Below are 22,888 nucleotides of genomic sequence, written 5' to 3' on the forward strand. Positions count from 1 at the left end.
TCACTGGTTGTCAAAAAAGATCACAGCGCAGCAGACGGCAGCGCAACCTGGGTAACCTCCGCTCACTTCAACAAACCTCATCTACTGTAACCTCTTTCTCTGTTGGCCTGTGGAACTGTCAGTCTGCAGTCAAGAAAGCTGATTTCATCTCAGGTTATGCCAACCACCTCTCCCTAGGGCTCTTAGCTCTCACGGAGACATGGATCACACCTGAAGACAATGCTACCCCGGCAGCACTCTCCACCAACTATGCCTTCTCCCATACTCCCCGGCCATCTGGTCGTGGAGGTGGGACGGGGCTGCTGATTTCAGACAACTGGAAATTCACTCCACTGCTGCCTTCAAACAGGTATGCCTCCTTTGAATATCATGCAATTATGGTAACTGCTCCTGTTAAAACTTATGTGATTGTTATCTACCGTCCACCAGGACAACAGGGTGATTTCGTCCATGAGCTGGACACCCTGCTGTCATCCATCCCTGAGCAGGAGTGTCCAACACTCATCCTTGGCGACATGAACATCCACCTAGACAATCCCAACTCAGCTGACTTTCGAACCCTGGTTCACTCGTTCGACCTACAACAGGTCCCCACTCCTCCAACTCACAAAGCAGGAAAAGAGCTTGACCTCATCCTTGCTCGGAACTGCACCACGGACAACCTAACGGTAACCCCTCTGCATTGCTCGGACCACTTCTTCATTCGCTTCGATGTTCGGCTCATTGAGCAACCCTCTGTCCCCCCTCCGATGGTCTCGTTCCGGCGCAACCTCCGCAACCTCTCTCCCACCCACTTTTCCTCTCTGGTTTCTTCTGCTCTTCCACCTTTATCCACTTTCTCCTCACTAGGTGTCAATGATGCCACAGAAGCTCTCTGCTCCACTCTGAGCTCATGCTTGGACAGCTTGTGTCCACTTTCCACCAGACCTGCTCGATCTACCCAGTCTCATTCGTGGCTGAGTGATACCCTCCGAACGCAGCGCTCCAGTCTCAACTGTCAATAGCTCATCTTTTCCTTCTTTCATCCCTCTCAGCGAGAGTGAGGTCTCCAAAATCCTAACAGGTAGCCGTCCAACTACATGCCCGCTGGACCCCATCCCATCCAACATCCTTCAAGCCATATCGCCTGCCGTCTTACCGGCAATAACACAGGTGATTAATGCTTCATTTAATTCTGGAACATTTCCTTCTCTTTTCAAAGTGGCTCGGGTAACGCCGCTGCTCAAGAAGCCGTCTCTCGATCCCACTCAGGTGGAAAACTATCGACCGGTCTCACTTCTCACGCTCCTATCTAAAACCATTGAGAGGGCAGCTTCCAAACAGGTCACCGAGTTCCTGTCAAAGAACAATCTCCTCGATCCGAACCAGTCTGGATTCAAAAGCGGTCACTCCACCGAAACAGCCCTGTTGTCTGTAATGGAGGCCTTAAAAACAGCTAGAGCAGCAGCTCAATCCTCGGCTCTCGTCCTGCTTGACTTATCAGCTGCGTTTGATACAGTCAACCACCGCATCCTTCTGTCCATACTGTCAAGTATGGGCATTTCTGGCAATGCGCACTCCTGGTTTGAATCCTACCTCACTGGGCGCTCGTTCAACGTGTCATGGCAAGGTCAGCTGTCTGTACCTCACCGCCTCACCACTGGGGTGCCCCAAGGCTCGGTGATGGGACCACTTCTCTTTGCCATTTACACCACCTCGTTGGGCCCTATCATCCGCTCGCATGGTTTTTCCTACCACTTTTATGCCGATGATACTCAACTGTTTCTGTCTTTCCCTCCTGAGGACACCACGGTCTCGACGCGGATTTCGGACTGTCTCACTGATATATCCACATGGATGAAAAATCACCACCTTCAGCTAAACCTGGCCAAAACGGAACTGATGGTCTTCCCAGCCAAACAGGTCATCCACCACAACATCAAGATCAATACTGACTCTTTATCTCTTGCTCCATCCAAAACAGCAAGAAACCTCGGGGTCATTATTGATGACCAACTGACCTTCACGGCCCACATCGCCTCTGTCTCCAGGTCGTGCCGCTTTGCGCTATACAACATCCGCAAAATCAGGCCGTACCTAACCCAGTATGCCACCCAGCTGCTGGTGCAAACCTTGGTGAGCTCCCGCCTTGACTACTGCAACGCCCTCCTAACGGGCCTGCCGGCTTGCGTGGTGAAACCACTACAGATGATCCAGAACGCGGCGGCGCGTCTGGTGTTCAACCAACCGAAAAGGGCACACGTCACCCCGCTACTCATCGAGCTCCACTGGCTGCCAGTAGCTGCTCGCATTAAGTTCAAGTCACTTATGCTTGCCTACAGAGTGCTTACTGGTTCTGCTCCCACCTACCTAAATGCTCTTGTAAGGGCAAATGTTACACCCAGGACGCTGCGCTCGTCTAGTGAGCGTCGTTTGGCACTGCCGTCCGTGCAAGCACGGCAATCCAGACTATTTTCATTTGTAGTTCCACGTTGGTGGAACGAACTGCCTAGTACTACCAGAGCAGGGGCGTCCCTCTCTACCTTCAAGAAACTTTTGAAGACCCAACTCTTCAGAGAGCACCTCCCCTCCTAACTGGCACCTGACTAGCACTTCAGCAGTTACATTCCTGCACTTCTTTTTTCCTCTTTTCTAGGTTGTTGTTTTTCTAATTCTCATGTAAAGTAGTATTTATTGTTACACCATGCTTTTTTATTGCTCTTAGCTTGACTGTTCTCTCCCTTGTACGTCGCTTTGGACAAAAGCGTCTGCTAAATGACTAAATGTAAATGTAAATATTGGGATATATTGGGATACTGTAAGCAAGGCAATATATTGCGTTTTTTAAAAACTGTCATAGTATAAAAAACACATCACAATATGCATAAAATCTGAGTCTCAGTTTATGTTGTTACAATAGAGTGGAAGTGTCAAATGGCTGAGGATACATTACAACTCTGCTATCTAGCGGTTAGGGGTAGACACAACACAAAATGAACCACTGTCTGCCACGAATCTTTGGGTACTGTGACAGGATAGCCAGCGGCAGGGTCGACAAATGAGGCCAGACATAGCCCATTTACTCCTAGCATTACAATGCGTTTTGGGTGATCGGATTGCAATCGGATAGTGCTCGACCACATGAATGTACAGGTGTAGATTTACATTTACATTTTACATTTAGTCATTTAGCAGACGCTTTTATCCAAAACGACTTACATATGTGTGACTTACAATGTATACACATTTTACATTTTACATTTACACTGATGGCACACTGCACATCAGGAGCAATTAGGGGTTCAGTGTCTTGCTCAAGGACGCTTCGACAGGGAATCGAACTAGCAACCTTCTGATTACTAAACGACTTCTCTACCACTGTACCACTGTCGCCCCTGTAGATATATAAATACCAGGTGTAAATGTAATCGGGTTAAAATCATATCTAGATATAATCTGGATACGAGACACATTTTAATGCCAGGTATAAATGGGGTCCTAGTTTATAAAGAGAAGTGTTCATTTTTTTTTTCTTCAAAAAGTGCAAATATTCAGTGCAGAATGGAGACCTTTCAAAAATCAGCAAAACAAAAACTGTACAAACCAGTTCCCCAAAGACCATCGTCATACTTTATCACGAGAGTGCAGTACCTTATCTTTCCCCACCCACCCCTACTGCAGAGTTCCCACTACACAAATTTTGCTCCGATTTTCCATTCGCTGCCTTTTTTTGGAGAGCTCAGACAAAACCCCAGATCAATTTGCACTCTCTTGCTATGTGTGAACTGTTCAAAGACGTACTGTATATGAGAGAGAAACTTGCAGACGACCACAAAATATCAAGCAGGCTAAAATACCTGTAGTGTGAAAAGTGTGGTGACCCTGTTGTGACTGGCAATGAGCTCAGCAATGAGTTACATACAGCAAATGAGAGCGCAAGACATGATGGGGTGAGGGTAGTCGTGACACTTGAAACACAACAAGCATCTTTTCCTTTCTCGTTGTTCCGCTGCAATTCAGCACCCCAAACAACTTGGGTCATTCATTTCTTGCGAACATCCATTTTTGGAAGGAAAAAAAAAATCCTGCCTCATGCTTGGCAACAATGTCACCCTGTTGCAGATCAGTCATGCAGTGTGCAAACCAGAATGATTTCCAAGATTCCAGCAGAATCAAGTTGTGTAGAGTGACAGTGATGACAATGAAAATGGACGGCCGGGGTAGGTCGGCCCAGATGTTACTCTGGCGGTAAGTGGCTGACCGTGTGCTTCCTGCTTATCACGGCTCAGTCCGTGACATAAACTGCATAATTGCAAATCGACACAGTGCTTTTGAGAACTGACAGCATCATATATCGCACCACTCAAGGGTATCGAAATGTTCTTACACCTCTACTAATGATGGTGGAAGTGGTTCTACTGATTACATGAGGCTCCATGAGATTCGAACAAGAGCAAACACACCCTGCAGGGTGACATATGCCAATCACCATCAAAGTACGTAGTACTACTAAATATTACAGACTAGGGATGTACAATTGACTAGGGATGAATCAATGCCGATGCCACAATCTGGGTGTGGTCATTCAAATTTGGGAAGGTTTATAATCCACACTAATCAACTACCAAAAGATTCAATTCTGGGGGTACACACATCCACTAGTCTACTTTCAATGTCACTTGATGATGAAGGTCACCAATGGGGATCTACAAGGAGGACTATACATCAGAGGGCCAGAGGTGACAAACACATACGTGGTTAATAATGGCAAACGCAGGCTCTTCTGCATCTAAGGCTAGCAGTTTGAATCCTCCTAATGACTAAAGATCAAATGTGTGCTATTCCTTCTGAGGGGGCTGGCTTAAACATCAAAGAGATAAACAGCCTGCAGCCTTCTGTTTTTCAAAAAAACATAGCGAGCGTTAAAAGGTGTCCCCGGGTGACGTGCAGGTAACAAGAGTTATCTCCCCTGACGCCTGCATAAACCGCCTGCACACTAAAATCTCTTACATGCCTCAGACCCACTTAGAGGGAGAGAGAGAGAGACAGAGCCAGGCCGTCTTGAGCTGCTAACGAGGATAATGCGGTTGCAGCTGAAGGCACAGAGACAGCACTTCATACATTAATACCGCCACTTTCAGAGCTGAGGGAAATAAACATTTTTTTAAGATGCATCACAATGCGAAAGTGGAAGATTCTGCATAGATGTAGAAAAAGAAAATAATACATTTTTTAAACAACATATTTGAATAATATGCATACCAGCAACTCATTCAAACCTCACCAACTCATTCAAACCCATTTCACTGCCATATATGCCGTTGTAATGATGAAGAGAAAACACTGGCAATAGCCTAGGCTGCACACTACATAAAGTTACACGTTACACATTCCTTAGGGTCTTGTGACGTTAGCCAAGTACCTACAGTACAAACAAATCTTTCTACCGCAACAGTTATAGATCAGTGAATAAAAGGTTAACTTACTGATAACTTACTGACTCCACATACACAATCCATTGGGTCTTGTCATGCTTGCCAGGTATAGTTACAAGTTAGTTTCATCATATCTCATCAGTGAATGAACACACTTCACACACACTGTAATATAGATCTGATACTTAGATTAGATTGATGCTAGTAGTCTAGTTCGTACCACTTCAATACTATCCACAGTTCTTTCAACAGGTTATGTATTCACCACAGATAGGACTACATATGAATTTCTGTTTATTATCTTGTGACATGGATAATCATTTTTGATCTTATAAGAGCCAACTGTTTTGATGTTACTTTTTCGTTTTTATAGTCAGTAACTGAATTTTTTTTATAGAAGTTGCATTTACAATGCAGTAGCCGAGAAAATGTTTAGTATTTAGACATAGGCCTACTGTTGGGCAATATTGTTTGAATAAAAGAGACAGCTTTTTTTGTAATGTGAGTCTCTCATTTAATAAAAAGAAGGGAAAAAAAGAGTTGAAATCTGAGTGTTTGTACTTGTGCCAAGATGCATTGTGATGCATCGAGAATCATTTTTCAAATCGTTACCCTTTGAATCGCAACCGAAACGAATCGTGAGGCCAGTGAAGAGTCACACTTCTAACACACTCATTTGTATTCAGCCACTACTGCTATGTGAGTTTCCATCATCTCTGACAAAGTAGTTCAATGTAGCCTACTTTGTTGACAGTTTTGTTTAATAGTGCTTTCTGTCTTACTAGGGCTGAGGGCTGAGTTCGGGCAGGTGCAGGAGAAGTCGTAAAAGTAATAACCATAATAGTGATAGTAATAGTGATCTAATAAAGAGTGAATAATCACATTTAACAATATCTGCACCAAAAATTGTGTTCGGAATGTAGTAAAATCGGAGATATCATGATGCGTTGAGTTGTTTGTAAAATGAGCATACCGGAAACAAAGGGCCCACTTCATCCCTTTCACATACCAAATCTGTAACAAGGCCAAACTAAAACAATCCGAAATAGATGACAAATTACTATCAATCACAGCAAAGTTCTGTGTCTCTCATTCATTCCCCAAAGAAACAGCATGTTGAAGAGGACTGAGCCCTGAACCTTAGCGAGACACGAGGCAGCCAGTACAGTCAGCAAGGATTTACAGTATAGTGACTGAAATGTGTGTTAATGTGAACTAATTACAGTGGGGAAAATAAGTATTTGAACCCCTGACGATTTTGCAAGTTTGGCCACTTGCAAAGAAATGTGTGATCTATAATTGTAATAGTAGGTGTATTTTAACAGTGAGAAATAGAATATCAACAAACAAATCCAGAAAACTGCATTTTATAACATTTATGACTTGATTTGTATTTGATGCAGAAAATAAGTATTTGAACCCCTAAGCAAACAGCAAGAATTCTGGCTCCCAATGACCAGTTATGTGCCCAAGAAGCATACAGATTAGTCCTCATTAGGCCTAACAAGGTACACCTGATCTCAACTGGTGACGTGTATAAAAGAAACCAGTCCAAAGAATCATACTTCACACCTTCAACCTCACCACCATGGGCAAGACCAAAGAGTTGACCAAGGAAGTCAGAGATAAGATTGTAGACCTGCACAAGGCTGGAATGGGTTACAAAACCATCGGCAAGCAGCTTGGTGAGAAGCAGACAACTATTGGTGCGATTATTCGCAAATGGAAGCAACACCAAACAACTGTCCATCGCTCTAGGTCTGGGGCTCCATGCAAGATATCCCATCGTGCGGTATCGGTGATCATCCGAAAGGTGCAGAATAACCCCAGAACTACACAGGGGGAGCTTGTGAATGATCTCAAGGCAGCTGGGACCACAGTCACCAAGAAAACCATTGGCAACACACTACGCCGTAATGGTTTGAAGTACTGCAGAACTCTCAAGGTCCCCCTGCTCAAGGAAGCACATGTACAGGGCCGTCTGAAGTTTGCCAATGAACACTTGAATGATTCTAAGGAGGATTGGGAGACAGGATGTGGTCAGATGAGGTCAAAATCAAGCTCTTTGGCATCAACTCGACTTGCCGCGTTTGGAGGGGGATGAATGCTGGATATGACACCATCCCCACCGTCAAGCATGGAGGTGGAAACATTATGCTTTGGGGCTGTTTCTCAGCCAAGGGTACAGGACGACTCCACTACATCGAGGGGACTATGGATGGGGCCATGTAATGTGGAATATTGGGCTTGAACCTCATTCCCTCATTCCCTCCCATTGAAAACACAACCTTAAGGATTTGGAGAGGATCTGCAAAGAGGAATGGACCAAAATCCCTCCTGAGATGTGTGTAAACCTGGTGACCAACTACAAGAAAAGTCTGACGTCTGTGCTTGCCAACAAGGGTTATTCCACCAAGTACTAAGTCATGTTTTGCTAGGGGTTCAAATACTTATTTTCTGCATCAAATGCAAATTAAGTCATAAATGTTATAAAATGCAGTTTTCTGGATTTTTTTGTTGATATTCTGTTTCTCACTGTTAAAATATACCTACTATTACATTTATAGATCACACATTTCTTTGCAAGTGGCCAAACTTGCGAAATCGGCAGGGGTTCAAATACTTATTTTCCCCACTGTAGCTGCTAAGTTAAATGTATGTAGTTGGGGGCAAAGCAGCAAGTGCTTCTACCCTTTCCTATTACAGTAGTTCCAACTTTTCATGGCAGGTCCCCCTCTGACAATGAGTTAGTCACTATTGTAAGTTAGTGCACTATTTCCACGGAAGCAGATTCCGTACCAATAGTTGGAATATCATCATTATATTATCATCTGGAATGTGTATATTATCTACTGTTGCCACGGACACATTTTAGGTGTATTCCTGTTCCGTAGCATTGGGGGAACATGGTGTTTGTGAGCGGAGAGAGTCAAAAGAACGGTTGCCCCCCCCCCCTTTTGTGGTGAATCATAGTGTGGCGGTGAGTCAACGTAGGGCAATACCTGACAGCTAGACACAGGCACCTCCGGTCACTAGAACTCCCTAGGGGGCGTGCCTCACAGAGCCCAATGGCTCCATCAGCGTGGCTTAGTCAGGGCAGGCCGTATGTTTACTCAGTATCGACATAAAATTGTATTAAAAGGTATAAGTGAAGTAATTAGCACACATTTTTGTCTGAAGCGAGTTACACTGACTGAGAATCGTACCCAGGTCGACTGCTTGTAAGGCAACAATGCTATTTCCCGTACCAACTTGGGCAGGAATCATAAGGGGTGCAGATTGTTAATTAACTATTGACATGGATCCGTCAAAATAGTGCTGATCTTATTGCCATGGAATTCCGTAGCAGTAGACACTTCGTTAAAAGTTTCCTTAGCTACCTAGATAGTTTGCTACCATAGCAACAAGGCAACCATTGGTGTATTAACAACAAAATAACAGTTCAGTGTAAGTGGAACCCACAGGTCTGAGTAAGACATTTATAAAGTTTAGCTCATTGTTCAGCAGGACACCCAAGAACTGTGCTGGCCTGAACATCAGGGATAATCATTTAAGATTAAGACTGAAATCAAGATTAAATTTAAGTGCGAGAGTGCATGTGTGATTACTAGCAGACAGCTCTGCTTTTGTCATGAAACAAATCTAAAAGCTTGAATTGGGTCTGACCACCTAATGCAGCCAAAGTTCCCTGGGGGTTTAATTTGGCTCCAACACTGTAGGAGACTGTTTCCTTGGTGATTCCAGAGCCTTTATGACATCGCAGCTATTGACAGCTAAACAGCGACACCTACAGTCTGAGCCTGGTACCTACATGGGGTATAAGTGGATGCTCTTCATATTGAGGATGAGAACAATGAGTCACAATAACCAAATAACTTCACAGTTTGCCACAAGCAAGTCAGCCCGTTTCTCCACTCAGGATCAGCTAGGCCACAGCACAAGAAACAGCACAAAGTTCTGAAATCACAATACTGTTTAACCCCATAGGTGTGGTTTACCACCAAGCTGGCACACGCACACACACACACACACACACACACACACACACACACACGCACACGCACACGCACACACGCGATCTTCGCATCCTGTCTACGAAACCCTGTTTATCATGTTGTTGATGGTAATAAATCATTTAAAACGTTTTGGTCCAACTGGGCACCAAATGTTTGATCACAAATATAAACAAGTGTGCAGATTTCCATCAGTTGGCTGAAAACGACTCTGAACGGAGTACTGTGTAAACTCAAACTCAACGGATAACAGGAGAAGCTGTCCAACGCAGAAAAGTTCACTTTCTCCATCACCCCCATACATCTGAAACTGGAATGAATGACACTACAAATGACTGCCACTAGTTAAGAATGCTTTTCATTGCGTTTGAGCACCGACTTGACTGAAGTGATCTCCACCATGAAGAGGAACTAATTAGGAAATGTTATTTTGGCATTAGCATTCATTCCAGATGCCATTCTGTTTCAAAAATAGATTATTGGCACCCACATGCAAACTAAAAGATGAAGCAGCCATCAGTGCTTGAATGAATTCCGCAACCACTGAAACCAACGGAGAAGATCCCTTCGTAGTGGGCCTTTGCTCTGATGGCCAAAAAGCTTTGACTGTAACGTTGACAACCCAAATACAGATGTGCAGCTGGCACTTTACATTTTGGTTTCACATCTACTACCCCAAATGGCCTTCACCGTGTAACGCGCACGTATGCCAATTGAAATGACCAAAAATCTAGACAAATCCTCCTAATTCTGGATGTTTATGTTGGCTTCAAGGTTTACCAACACGGATAATGTCAGAAGAGTAGCACCTTTTTTTGAGAGGAGCTCCTGCACGACACAATTCAGGGAAGGGATGACAGGTCTCAGAGCAAGCCTCCGCGAGAGAGGAACCAATCAGTCACGCGGCAGGCCTACTCTGCAGGCCTCTGATGGCTTCCACCTTCATTCATTCATTAAAGAGACACCCAGCCGAGGCTTCAGAGATGGCGGCTTATCTGTGCATTCGGCTCACGACCGGCGCTCTGCTTAAGGCCCTGCCAATGCGGAGACGCTGATGAACACTTCGGCTGTCAATCTGGGCTGCTGACTTACACAAGGCCTTGTCATTCTCATTGTGTCGTGGCCCTGGCAAGTGTATGCCTGTGTTCAGACTCCGTTTTGAAAGCGCGTCTGAGGAACTTGTGCACCCCCCCCTTCCCCCTTCCCCCCTCCCCCATCCAAGTAAATGGCATAGCTGCTGCTGCCACAGAGAAACGTCCTTATTTCTTACAGCCTTACATCAGCACACCTAATCAGCAAGAAGACACCCAATTTGGGCAAACAAATCAGTGGGGAATTGCAGATTAAGGATGCCCATGCTGAGAGCTCTACAGAACCCACCGAATATCCGCATTCCTCACAGACCCCGCAGCAGACATCACCATGACAGCAAATACACAAGCCAATACCAATTTAGCTGCACAGAAAGCCCCAATGAAACAAGTGTGACCCAACTGAGAGCAGATGAAAAAGCAGAAAAACGACAGGACTGAAATTCAACCGAAACACAGCGCGCCAAGAAGATGCAAAAGCGTGATGCAACTCAAAGTTACGGCTTTACACAGACACACTCACAATTATTACTGAATGCTTCAATGCGTGTATGTGTAAATACAGAATGCATGTACATTTACTGAAAGCTTCACATTCAGACATGTATGTGCATGTTACCTATATCCCCCAGTTTATGACATTTTTGGTTTATAGTGCCAGCATCCGACCACTAAAACCATAGTTGGCTAGGCAAGACCCAGAAAAACAGCATGGCTAAAGTGTGATGCAACACTGTCACACTCTCAGCCCTGAGTCATACAGGCCATAGTGAGACAGAGAGAGCGAGAGAGAGAGAGAGAGAGAGAGAGAGAGACACAGAGAGAGAGAGAGAGAGAGGGTCACTCACGTCCTGGAAGAGCCTCCTGTCTACGGCGAGGCGCTTGGAGGCCAGGGTCTTGGTGACGTGGTAGAAGGTGAGCAGCGCGCGGTGCTGCTTCAGGCCGTCCTGCCCCTTCACCGACTCCAGCAGGATGGGGATGAGCTCGGGCCACTGGCGTGGGCAGTCCAGCCGCGCCACCTTGGAAATCAGCACCGCAATCTGGGTGGCGATCTGAGAACATAATCATAACATAATCCCAATCTCCATGGCGATCTGAGAGCATAATCATAACATAATCCCAAGCGTTTAACTTCCATGCAAAAGCTTCCCACTGCTATTGCCATTGTAAACACGATGCTGACAACAAAATAAAATTAAATAAAAATAAAAAACTTCCAGACAGTGATTATCCAGCTTAGAAAATGTTTTGGCGACCCATGCTCACCCGTTTCTAATTAAGAGCCACGAAAAACATTGCAAGATCATTAAAAATACCAATGCATGTCCTTGGGCAAGATTCGAAAATTAAAATGTCCACTCTGAATGTGTTAATGTGTTGTCCTCCGTTGTTGAGGTTTCTGCCTCCGCTAAGGGGGTGGGATGTCGGTTCAGTTTGCGCCCCTTGTCGAGTCAAGTATCTGGACTGCGTGCCAAGCATCTGCAGCCAGCCCCATTGATCAAAACTGCACCCTGCCGCACGCATGCAAATGAACCTCTCGACACTGAAGTGATAAACACAGGCCTCTTCACCTTCTATTGACGGCCTATTAATCAAATTAACTCCAATCAGATGGAAAGCACACAGGTCCACTTCAAAAAGAAAAAAGCCCAATGACACAAAAGTGGGGACAAACTCTCAGACTCTCCAGTCTCGCTCACCTGGTTGATTGGCTCGTTGAAATTTGTGACGAGGCCAGCGCGGAGGGACGTCTTCTCCTCTTCCGACAAAGCGCTGTGGGGGACAGGGACAGACAAACGCAGTGTGACTTCAGGGAACGTCACAAAAGAAAAGCAAACAGGCAGCTTCTGGAACTGTCCATATCTACACTCCCCTGGTGTGCCATTCTGTCACCAAATAAGACTTTCGCAGAATGAACGGACGTTTGCCTTTCCCAAGCTGATACTGAAACAACTTAGTTTCTGGCATAATTACAGCAGCCCCCCCCCCCCCCCCCCGGGGACAATACATGTTTTAAAGCACACACACACACACAGACACAGACACAGACACAGACACAGACACAGACACAGACACAGACACACACACACACACACACACACACACACACACACACACACACAAGAACAATAAAGATGTAGGCAGTGCTCCACACAGCCATTTGTAGCAAGTTAAGCGATACTTAACCATCTGGAACTCTCTATTAAACGGTTAAGAAAGGCAGATCATCATGAAATATTGATTTCTGTTCATGGCAATCCGTGTGTGTATGGGGGATCAGAGCTTGACGAGAGGAGAAGAGAGACTCACTGTGGTGCCACTCTCCTCCAGTAGCGATCGATGCCGTTCTTGAAGTACAGCACTGCCAGCCATCTCACGTTCACATCCAGCATGTGATTGTTGAAGATGTTCTGGTGGCGAGGAAACAAGACAACGCTTCAGTTTCAATTCAAGACTTGAAACTCTTTGAATTACTGATGTGTATAGACGGTGCTATATAAATAGACATGCTTTGCCTTTAAACCAACAAAACTACTACATCAAAAACAGCCATTACATCAACAGACATGGCCAGCAATACTGCAGTAGTTTTCCTACAGACATCGCCATGGCTCATGAAATGTGGGTATATCAAAAGTAATACAGCTTTTTATCATTTACAGCAGCTTTAAATGACAGAATTGCAAAAACAGAAGTCCACCAATCACACAACAACACCACCAGCAGTCAAACAAACAAACAAAACAGACAGACATTCAAATTCCCACAGACTAACAAGCAGGGCTCAGTAAAGAGGCAACGCCCCACAATCCACACAATCCTCTCCAGAAACAAAGGTGGTGGCAGAGCAGACTCACCAGCAGCACCGAGTAGAAGCCGGGCTGGGTCTCCCACTGGCGGAGCTGCTCCTCGGCGGGCTTCAGCACCGTCGTGTCCTGGCTGGTGGCCTGGGTCAGGGCCTGCAGGACCACCGAGCTGGCACTCTGGATGTCCATGGGAGAGCGAGCTGGGACAAAAAAAAGGGTACACTGGGCCTAAATGTCACTGCCTGTCCAAAAACCTGACCGCCACAAAGCATTTCCAAAGCATAATTCATTATAATTTATATACTCGGATATCAGCATCGTTATATCTGGGTTTGTTTTGCCTGGACCTCTTTTGAATGTCCCTGTGAATACCTCAGTTCTATATGAATGTTTTTGATTGGTTGCAATTAATCATGTCTCTGTTGGTCACACAAGCAGTTAGTTTACAGAATAATTAATAGAGAAATCTATACTTTGGCACGTGGCCCAATTAAGTAGTGATTCTGGTCGCCAAGCAAACCTGTCATGGAGATTAAAGATGTACCTTTTGCCATACATTGAATATTAAACACAAATAACGTTAAAGACTTCAAATCATATCATGTTTAATCGTATCACAATATGGTTTGTTCAGTGACCCAACAAACAAGGACCACACAACTTGGCTTGTTCTCTCATCATAGAGTTTTAGTTGGCACTCACAAACGACAAGTCAAATGGCTTGCCTATGCTCAAAAGCCACCTAAAAAAGGCTCAAAAGCCACCTAAACACATACACTGAGAACAGAACCATATGAAATCTGTTGCATCAGATTGCCATACATACAAGTGTCTTCAGATTTTACTTTACACCACTGAGGTATGTGTAAGAATTGTGTAGGAATTCCAGGCACATGTTAGGCAAGTATGGTACTTTTTAGGTGAATGGAACCTTTATTATTGTCCAGTAACAATCCCTCAACTTTTATGATGTCTTGTTCATAGCATCCTAGAGTTTTGTAATATGCTGCTTAGGCATCGAACCTGGCTAGTACTTTTGCATTCTTATTCAATTCGGTGTTATTCTTTTGGCGAAAGAATAACATATTTTACAATCAAATTCAATGACGTGGCACTCCACACAATTAAGCCATACATATACAGATGTTAAGCAGATGTTTCTGTTTGAACAATGGACGCTTGAGGATGAGAAGAGACACATGACAGAGGTGGCCACTGTGTAATGTTAGATGTGTCCCCGACCACAGAAACCACACTCACTCCGATTTCATTAGGCCGTCAGGCTTTACTGAATCTGCCAAAAACGAGTAATAATCGTCAAGCACCTCTGCAAAAGTCGACCAGGAAGCCGTGACATAACTTTGTTTTTAGAGGCAACTAGCCACATAGCTAACATTATCAACACAACCCAACTAACAACCTTGCTAGCCAGCTAACTAACAAACTATCTGGACAGCTACCTAGCCCACTTCTGAGCTAAAATATTCCGTCCATGCAAATACACCCAGCACAAAGCCTGCAGACTGCATTTCTTCCAGCCCAAATCGAGAGCAGATGTTGGCCAGGCCATCTAGGCAGAGAACATGTCAACACTGCTAGACTGTCAGCTTGCTAGCTAACTAGTGGTACTGCACACGCACGCCGGCGGCCTTCGTCCAAAACAAAACCACTCTAACGTATATATTAACAATACAAATTATTATCTTTTTTTTGTACCAGAATGTAAGATGATATCGTTCCTTAACAATACTTACCGAAAAAAAGAATACTCCCCCAAAATCAAAACAATGTTTAGTTTCGACTCTAGCTGATGTGTACACACACGCTGTCAGGATGGCGCCATCCAGCCAATGGCGCCTGATGATGACGTAACAGCCTAGGTTAACGCGCATGCATGTTCTGTTCCGACTTTCCATAAATACAATAGGCCTATATATATTTTTTTCCTGTATTCATTTTTATTTGCAGCTTTTCACAAACTGATGGTATTGGGACTACCTGTATATTTAAGTACATAATGGGTGCTTTGTATGCATCAGAGCAAAAGGTTTAAGGCAACCTGCAGTGATTCCCAAAGTTTTCACGGCAGGCCCCTGTATAACAATGAGAAAAAAAATGGCCCCTCCCAACATCATGATGCAAAGATAGAGATGCTCATATAGCCTATTACCTGTTTACAAAAAAAAAAAAAAAAGATGCCCATCAAGCTGGTGCATAGCTTTTCTTAAACATTGATTTGACATTTGAGCAGTTAAACATTTTCAATTTCATTTCATTAATCAATTCAATCAGTTAAACTTAAAATTTGTATTAGTTACACATTTTTTATCAGTTAACATATAGGCTGGACAGTAGGCCTTGCCCATATAACACAGGCACAAAGTAGGCTATAAACTCATCACCAAATAGGCTACTCTACTGTAAGAACACTGCCATACTTCATTTGACCAGTGGTAGGTTATTTAGGGTTCTCATTCCATTGTTTTGCCCTCAACGCACGGCCCCCTGGGGTGACTAGTGAAACTTCCAGTCTTCCAGAATGGACATACATAACTTTCAATTATTCATTTTTTATTGGACAAGGGGTCACTTGCATAACAAACGAACATAAGCTTGATCAGTGCAGGGGCTTATACAGTGCAGATTTTTTTCATCTTTGCACAGCAGAAAGGACTCATTCATCTGCACATCCCCATAGTCCAAAGCCCAAATTGCTCTCTGTCAAGCCCCATTCCTAACAACCATTCACTCGCACAGGCTATCTCATGCTCCCTTCCTCAAGTATGTTATCTCTTTATCCCCAGGAAATGGCCATGGCTTGGAACTGCCCGACAGATTGCCTTGTTTTTTCAGGAGAATTTCTCTGATTGGCTCTAAGACCTATCACTCACTCCGAGTACTGGAAGAGCAGACGCCTATTCAGATCAGATTCAGGCTCAGCAGCGACAGTCAGACAGGACTAACAAGCACTGCAGCAATTACTCCATGCTAAGCGCCACCTCTCACAATGGGCTTTTTTGAGTTGGTCTTCACTGCAATTGGGGCGAGCGTTGTCTTCTGCTATGTTCTTAAAACCCTGAGACTTCTGAAGGTTCTTTTTCCAAAACTTTGGGACACTTTGCCAGGGAATTTTTTTACTTCCATGGGAGAGTGGGCCGGTGAGTCTGATGTTTGCCTTATATAATGTGTCTGATTTGGTAAAAAAAAAAAAAAAAGGAAGAAATGGGGAAGCATTTATGCCATTTTGAAGATGAATAAATCATCAGAAGTGCTACAATCAAGCGCTTTCTGAATAATCTACAGGGCTGTGATTTCAGTCAGTGAATACTATCATAGGTCACCAAGCAAAGCAAAAGAAACCTTCTGCTGTGCACACTACTCACATATATAATACATAAATAGAATTTTATGTCCACACCCACCTATTTATTTCACATTGGAATTCATAATGGGAAAATGCATATCTCAGATCGGTGGCTTCAGTATTCTCTTTGAGGGTAGTGCTGTTCACGGTGGAATTCTGAAAAAGGCAGATTTACATGCTTTTATGAGGTTACGTTCATTTCACTCTAGCTACTTAATTTATGAGTTGTGTTATTACAAATGAAATAAGCTTCAACACTGACATCCTCAATGCAAAAGGAAGGCCACGTTTAAAACAATGGAAGATTTCACACCTCAAGATTTATTATTTATTTTAACACTGTTTGTACGACTGCTGGGGTGTGGGATGTTATTCCGAAATAACTGAAAACATGGAGAATAAATATATTCTGAACTATATGCTGAACATAACCAAGCACAATCCCAAAAACACCATATTTGTGCTTTGTGGATTACATGATTTGTAATGATAAGAGTGGAATGTTTTTGTCCTAAAAATAAACATGAAAATAGAAAACAAACAAGCACCGCACCAGAATGAGACTGCAATGCAAGGATTTTATAAAGAAAAGAAATTGGCATACTGTTCCCATGTTTTGCTATCACGAGCACAAGCTCTGTACAAGAGCAATGTGTTCAAGCATATTAGAGGACGCTGTACAGGACACTCCCAGCCACCTTCCACCATGTTGGTCACTCAGATATGTCCAATAAAATGTCCATTTATTCAATTTGACAAGATTCATGAAGGTGTATCCTCTTCAACCTGTTGGCATACTTACCTTAGAGGCATACTTGATCTTTTTTACATACATTTTTGTATCTGTTGCAGTTTCTCAGACAAATCCCTGATGAGCAGCTATAAAGCATGATAATTAATGTTGACTGTACTGTACTCAATGTTATAGAATACATTGACACAATAGTGTTTTTGTCTAATGCTTTACATATTTCAGGAGAAAACACAGTTCAGGGAGCAGCCCATCTAATCAAAAACATGCTTTTTGTGTACCTCCATTGGCATGAACCCTATCTTATCAGATGTTGAAAATGTTGCCTACATGTTTAGTCATAAAGCCCTATTCCTTTCTTTCGTTCCACGACTTATGCGTAATGCAATGGCACATACCCTCTTTTTCAGTCATCACTGGAGGCTCTGACGGAGTTGGCAAAGCATATGCCCTCGAGGTAACATGTAACCGATGCCCCCCTTGCATTTCTTGTCACACAGAATAGTGTGTTTATTACATACAGTAAGAGATAGTGAGCGTGTGTGTGTGTGGAGGGGGGGGGGGGATTGAGTGTATTCCACTTTTATTCCGACTTCTATTTTTATTTCATGAATGCAGCTGGCCCAGCGTGGAATGAATGTGGTTATTATTAGCCGAAGTGTTGAAAAGCTAAAGAAAACAGCAGAAGAAATAGGTAAGCAGAAGACTTAATACTTGTTTGGAAAACTTGATATGCATTTTGTGGACTTACTATGTGTTTTATTGTACATGACAGAAAAGACTTCTGGCAAAACTGTAAAAGTTTTGGCGGCTGATTTCACCAAGGACAATGTCTATGAATCTATAGAGAAAACCCTTAAAAACCAGAGCGTTGGTATTTTAGGTAAGTATCATGTGTTTTCACTACTGAACATTAGTTTGAAGGAAAACCTGCAATTTAATGAGACAGACAATGAAATGAAATGTTATCTCTGTTATGTCTATGTAACACAAGTATCTGATAGATGTCTGTTTTCAAATAACAGTTAACAATGTTGGCATGTTGCCTACGCCCATCCCCTGTAAGTTTCTCAATATGAAGTTTCTCGAGCGGGTAGGATACAATTTCAGCATTTCTTAAATCTAGTGTCATAAAAACCTGTAAATGTTTCTACTGACTATGAAGGAGTATTTGTGTTTCTTTTCCCAGAGACTCAATGAGGTAATAAACTGCAACACAAAAGCAATGATGCATGTAAGCACGTTTTTCCCCCTGAAAATACACTTTGCCCAAAGCACATAACATTCATATGGAGTATTGCGCATTGAATTGCCATACCTGACATAAAATAATTTTCCATCTTCTTTTCAAAACAGATGTGCAGACTTGTCCTTCCTGGGATGGAGAAAAGGTAAAAAAAACCCACATGTTTAAGAAATACACTCATTAACTGATACGGTGGCTAATCAACACTCATTTTTGCAGGGGGAAAGGGGTCATTCTGAATGTTTCATCTGGAATGGCTACCATTCCCTTCCCCACATATACACTCTACACAGCATCAAAGGTTAGTTATGTTTGATCACAAAGCGCATCACAAATACAACTCACATGCAGATGACACCGGCCCATACAGAGCCGAGCTAGAATGTATCACACAAATAAAGATATGAAATGATTAGTGAAATATATGGATTCCTTACCTTCTCTCAGGTATGTGTGGATACATTCTCCCAAGGCCTTCAAGCTGAGTACAAAGCAAAAGGAATCATTATACAGGTAAAAGCACATCAGCAGGCAATCCTAAACAATATGCTATGGAACATCTATGTCTTCATGAACAGACTTTGTTGTCAAGTAGGTGTAGTGCTCAAGTGATCCAAAAGAGATAACAGCACCATGTTCTTAACTCACAACAAGGGCTGGCTGATGAAATGAGGAAACATCCTCACTCATCTGTAGATACTTTTACATTTAAAATGCCCAAATTGTACTGATGATAGTTTCAAATAATCTGGGCGATAGTGAAGAAAGTCTCTTTGTGTTCTTGCTTTCTTTTCAGGCAGTGACTCCTTTTGCGATATCCACCCATATGACCGGCTACCAGAAACCCAACCTAATCACCCTCACACCAGAGAAGTTTGTCAAGACATCTCTGGCCTACCTGAAAGCAGGAGACAAGACTTTTGGGAGTATCCCTCATACAATAATGGTATATTTATATACGTATATGGTTGCAATCAGCTGCAATTTCGTAAATTATGGTTCGTTTGAGACAGCTCGGAACTCAGATATTTCCAAGGGTCTAAGTTGGAAGCGCTGGAACGCCACTTGAAGTCGATTTAACCTCGACTTCAGTGAGGCATGTCATTTGACCAATTTGACATCGTTATCAGTATGGGGGCGAACATGCCTAATAGATAGTGTGGCTGTATTAAAGCTTAAAAACCCTTTTAACAGCATGAACATGTCAAAAGTTATACATTATTGTTGGTGCCCAACAAATAAAAGAAAAATGCATTTATAGTTTAGAACTGGGTAATTTGAAGTTGGGGAAATAACGAATTGTCTGAATTGTCTCAAACACACCATTAATTAACCAATAGTGTAAGATCGAATAGTATGAACCAGAATATGAATTGTATCTGTCAAGGGTAAAGGTTATAGCTACTTAGAGCCATTTTGTTAAGCAAATCAGATCTAATCATTCCAACACTATTACTCTCAGAGCTGAGCACACCTAAGCTCATCTGGAGGAGCTCTCTCACCAAACCCTCTCTGCCTGCTTCTTCCCTACAGGGGTGGATTCTTCAGACAGTGCCAATTCAGTTCTTCCACACAGAGAAGATGCAGCAACAGCTGATTGAATTAGTAAAAAAAAATAATACATCTTTGTGATTTATGTATTATGAGAGGTTGGAGAGATGGCTTTTTTAGTACTCTATCTGCAAGAAGTACTCCATTTTTTTTGTTCTATATGTTATCAATGCTAGTTCTAAAGGTCACAGCTTGTACACATATTCAGGACATCACATGGATATTTAATTACTCTGTAAATACACCTGGAGTCCATTGTGTTTGACTTCAATCAGTAACTTGCGTATGGTCTCGCCCGGAACCTGCGTAAAACTTTCCCTATCATAAAACTGCAACCTGATGCTACTTTGTTCCTTTAGCTTGAACAAAAGGAACGTCTTTTCCAGATGTTCTCTCTCTCTTTGACCTCCTCTCTCTGCCGGCATTCCGCCAGGCACACATCTCTTTGACCTCTCCTCAACTCTAGCATCGCCTGGAGCACACCCTCTCTCCCTCCACCGTCAACCGGTGAAGGCCTTTTGTCTTACGGCCGACACACGCCTAAGATCTCTGATCAGTCAACGAACTGCTAAGTGAGACGAAGTAAGTTTAGCGAAAGCAGCTAACATTAGACCTGCTAGCTAAATTGCAAAGGGAACAGCAACAGAATCGCGCAACTGCAACGGAACGAGCGATCACATCCTCCGACCTCAACTGCAGACACAAAGACATCGCAGCAAGGACAAACTTCATCCATCTACGGAAAGCATCATCTTTTCTCTGCCTCATCTATGTCGGATCCACACTTTTCCCAAAGGACTGGTAAACTCTGACATTAACTGGGCATTTAGCTATCGTAGTTTATTCACAACCTGGCTAAGCATAACCTGTTTACATGCCATTGTTCATGTGTTTCACCTGTTTTGTTTACGGAACGTAACTGTTTATATATTTCCATTGTTAGTTGGCTTCGCCACACCATCTAAGGGTTATCGTTAGGATTGCTTCTCAGACACATAGGGTCTTGCATGCATCACTAACCATTTCCCTCTTCTAACATGGCATCTTAATCGCGCACGATTACATATACATTGGCCTTCACATAGCCACACACGCAAAAGTAATACTCAAACTTCGCGCTGCATATAGGCTCGTCCTTTTCCACATCACATGTATGTTTGCGTACGTGCACACACATGCACACGGAACTGACAAAGGAACACACACACATTCTTTCTGGCGCGCTCCTAACAGCGCAACCCCGAGCCCACAAGCTCACACACACACACTACCTCTCTCTTACACACCCCCACACTCCTTCAATTCATTAGTTAGTTACATTTAGCTAGATTACATATTGTGTGTTATTTTCTTATCATTGTGTAAATAAATACTTTGATTATATACGCTGGTCTATGTAATGTCACACAAGAATGGACGTTGCCAACCTCTTCTATTCAGAACTCCAATGACCTTCAACCATACTATTAATAAGGTAACTTTGGTTGTAGTTATTCATTTAATTAATAATCAGAGTTCCAAATTGATAGTATAATATATTTAATGAGACTGATATATTTAATGAGACTGATTTGTGGATTATCTTTACTTTGACCACCGTGGAGGACACTACACTTTGTGTGGTGCCCCCTAGGTGTTCAACTTAATTGATCTGCCTTTGTGGTGAATGGTTGATACCTGTCCAATCGGGTGAGACTACCAACATATTGTTGCTGTTGCAAGGACAGCACCACAGCGTGTCTTGGTGGCCCTTGCGAAGACCGTATCACCCTTGTACACACAATTGCACCCACATTCACCCGGCGCCTGCTCACGGGGTAAGGTACCTACATAGTCTGGTACTCCCATGTGAGGCTGGTACCAATTTCACCTACAACTCTTAGCATTTATATTACCTAAGACTATAGGCTACTGGATCAGACCAACTATAGCAGCTGAACACCTGTACTGCTTCTAGCTGAAGACATGAAATGACGCTCTTTTTTTATATTCATATGCAATGTTGAAATTAGCCCTCTTATAGTTATTATACAAAACCACTTATGGGGAAACTGAATTAAGAAATCTGTTTAAAACATGAAAAACACTTAAGTCTTTACACTTCTATTTTAAAATAACCCTTTGTCGATGTATTCGTGTTTTTGAGATAGGGTAAAGAGCAGTGTTGGGAGTAACGCGTTACAAAGTAACGCATTACTGTAATTCCACTACTTTTAGCGGTAACGAGCATGTAACGAAGTATTTTTTTAAATCAAGTAATGCAGTTACAATTACTGGAATTGAAATTAGTTCGTTACTTGCGTTACTCTCTTTTGTGAACAATGAACACTTGGAGACAAGAAGACAAGATAGACCTACTTTAGCTGCTTCTGATCTGACGTCGCAGGACCATGGTGGCGCAAACAGATACACCAATCGAATCAATCAATGAGCATTAAACCACATCATGGCCGACAGTGCGGAACTGCGGATAGAATGAGCTTTCTCTCCTGGAAGTATGGACATTACTTTTCGCTCGTCGAAATTAAAGACAAAAATGTAGTGGTGAGTTGTAAATTATGTGCAGACAAAGAAGCTATCCACATCGAAGAGTAGCAATTAAAATCTTATGAAGCACCTGTTGAAACAACCCGCTTCGACAAAGCTAGTAG

General features: G+C 43.0%; 2 protein-coding genes across 3 annotated transcripts in view; one reads left to right on the plus strand and one right to left on the minus strand.

The window, feature by feature from the left end:
* ipo11 (importin 11) overlaps window positions 1-15,209 on the minus strand; it is a 73,298-nt gene extending 58,089 nt beyond the window's left edge. Inside the window, exons 1-5 of one of the 2 annotated variants that reach the window (XM_031585412.2) lie at window positions 15,080-15,209; window positions 13,377-13,525; window positions 12,829-12,929; window positions 12,219-12,291; window positions 11,367-11,570 (exon numbers count right to left, since the gene is read on the minus strand). In XM_031585412.2, the coding sequence (XP_031441272.1) occupies window positions 11,367-11,570; window positions 12,219-12,291; window positions 12,829-12,929; window positions 13,377-13,514 (516 nt within the window). In that variant the 5' untranslated portion in view covers window positions 13,515-13,525; window positions 15,080-15,209. Of the gene's footprint in view, window positions 1-11,366; window positions 11,571-12,218; window positions 12,292-12,828; window positions 12,930-13,376; window positions 13,548-15,079 lie in introns of both variants that reach the window. The other variant, XM_031585413.2, reaches the window with a different exon arrangement.
* Window positions 15,210-15,920: 711 nt separating this feature from the next.
* hsd17b3 (hydroxysteroid (17-beta) dehydrogenase 3) lies at window positions 15,921-21,080 on the plus strand. Its single transcript, XM_012820628.3, has 11 exons — window positions 15,921-16,483; window positions 17,851-17,897; window positions 18,059-18,134; window positions 18,216-18,323; window positions 18,466-18,533; window positions 18,630-18,674; window positions 18,797-18,831; window positions 18,906-18,987; window positions 19,134-19,199; window positions 19,483-19,632; window positions 20,220-21,080. The coding sequence occupies exons 1-11, from the start codon at window positions 16,333-16,335 to the stop codon at window positions 20,316-20,318; spliced, it is 927 nt and encodes a 308-aa protein (XP_012676082.1). The 5' UTR covers window positions 15,921-16,332; the 3' UTR covers window positions 20,319-21,080.
* The last annotated feature ends 1,808 nt before the right edge of the window (window positions 21,081-22,888 follow it).

The sequence above is a fragment of the Clupea harengus genome, chromosome 18 (assembly GCF_900700415.2).
Source record: "Clupea harengus chromosome 18, Ch_v2.0.2, whole genome shotgun sequence".
NCBI lineage: Eukaryota > Metazoa > Chordata > Actinopteri > Clupeiformes > Clupeidae > Clupea > Clupea harengus.

Coding starts and splice junctions, on each gene's coding strand:
- hsd17b3 (XM_012820628.3), top strand. CDS start 16,333: ATGGGCTTTTTTGAGTTGGTCTTCACTGCAATTGGGGCGAGCGTTGTC. Junction 16,484..17,850: donor TTCCATGGGAGAGTGGGCCG/GTGAGTCTGATG, acceptor CCTCTTTTTCAG/TCATCACTGGAGGCTCTGAC. Junction 17,898..18,058: donor GCAAAGCATATGCCCTCGAG/GTAACATGTAAC, acceptor TCATGAATGCAG/CTGGCCCAGCGTGGAATGAA.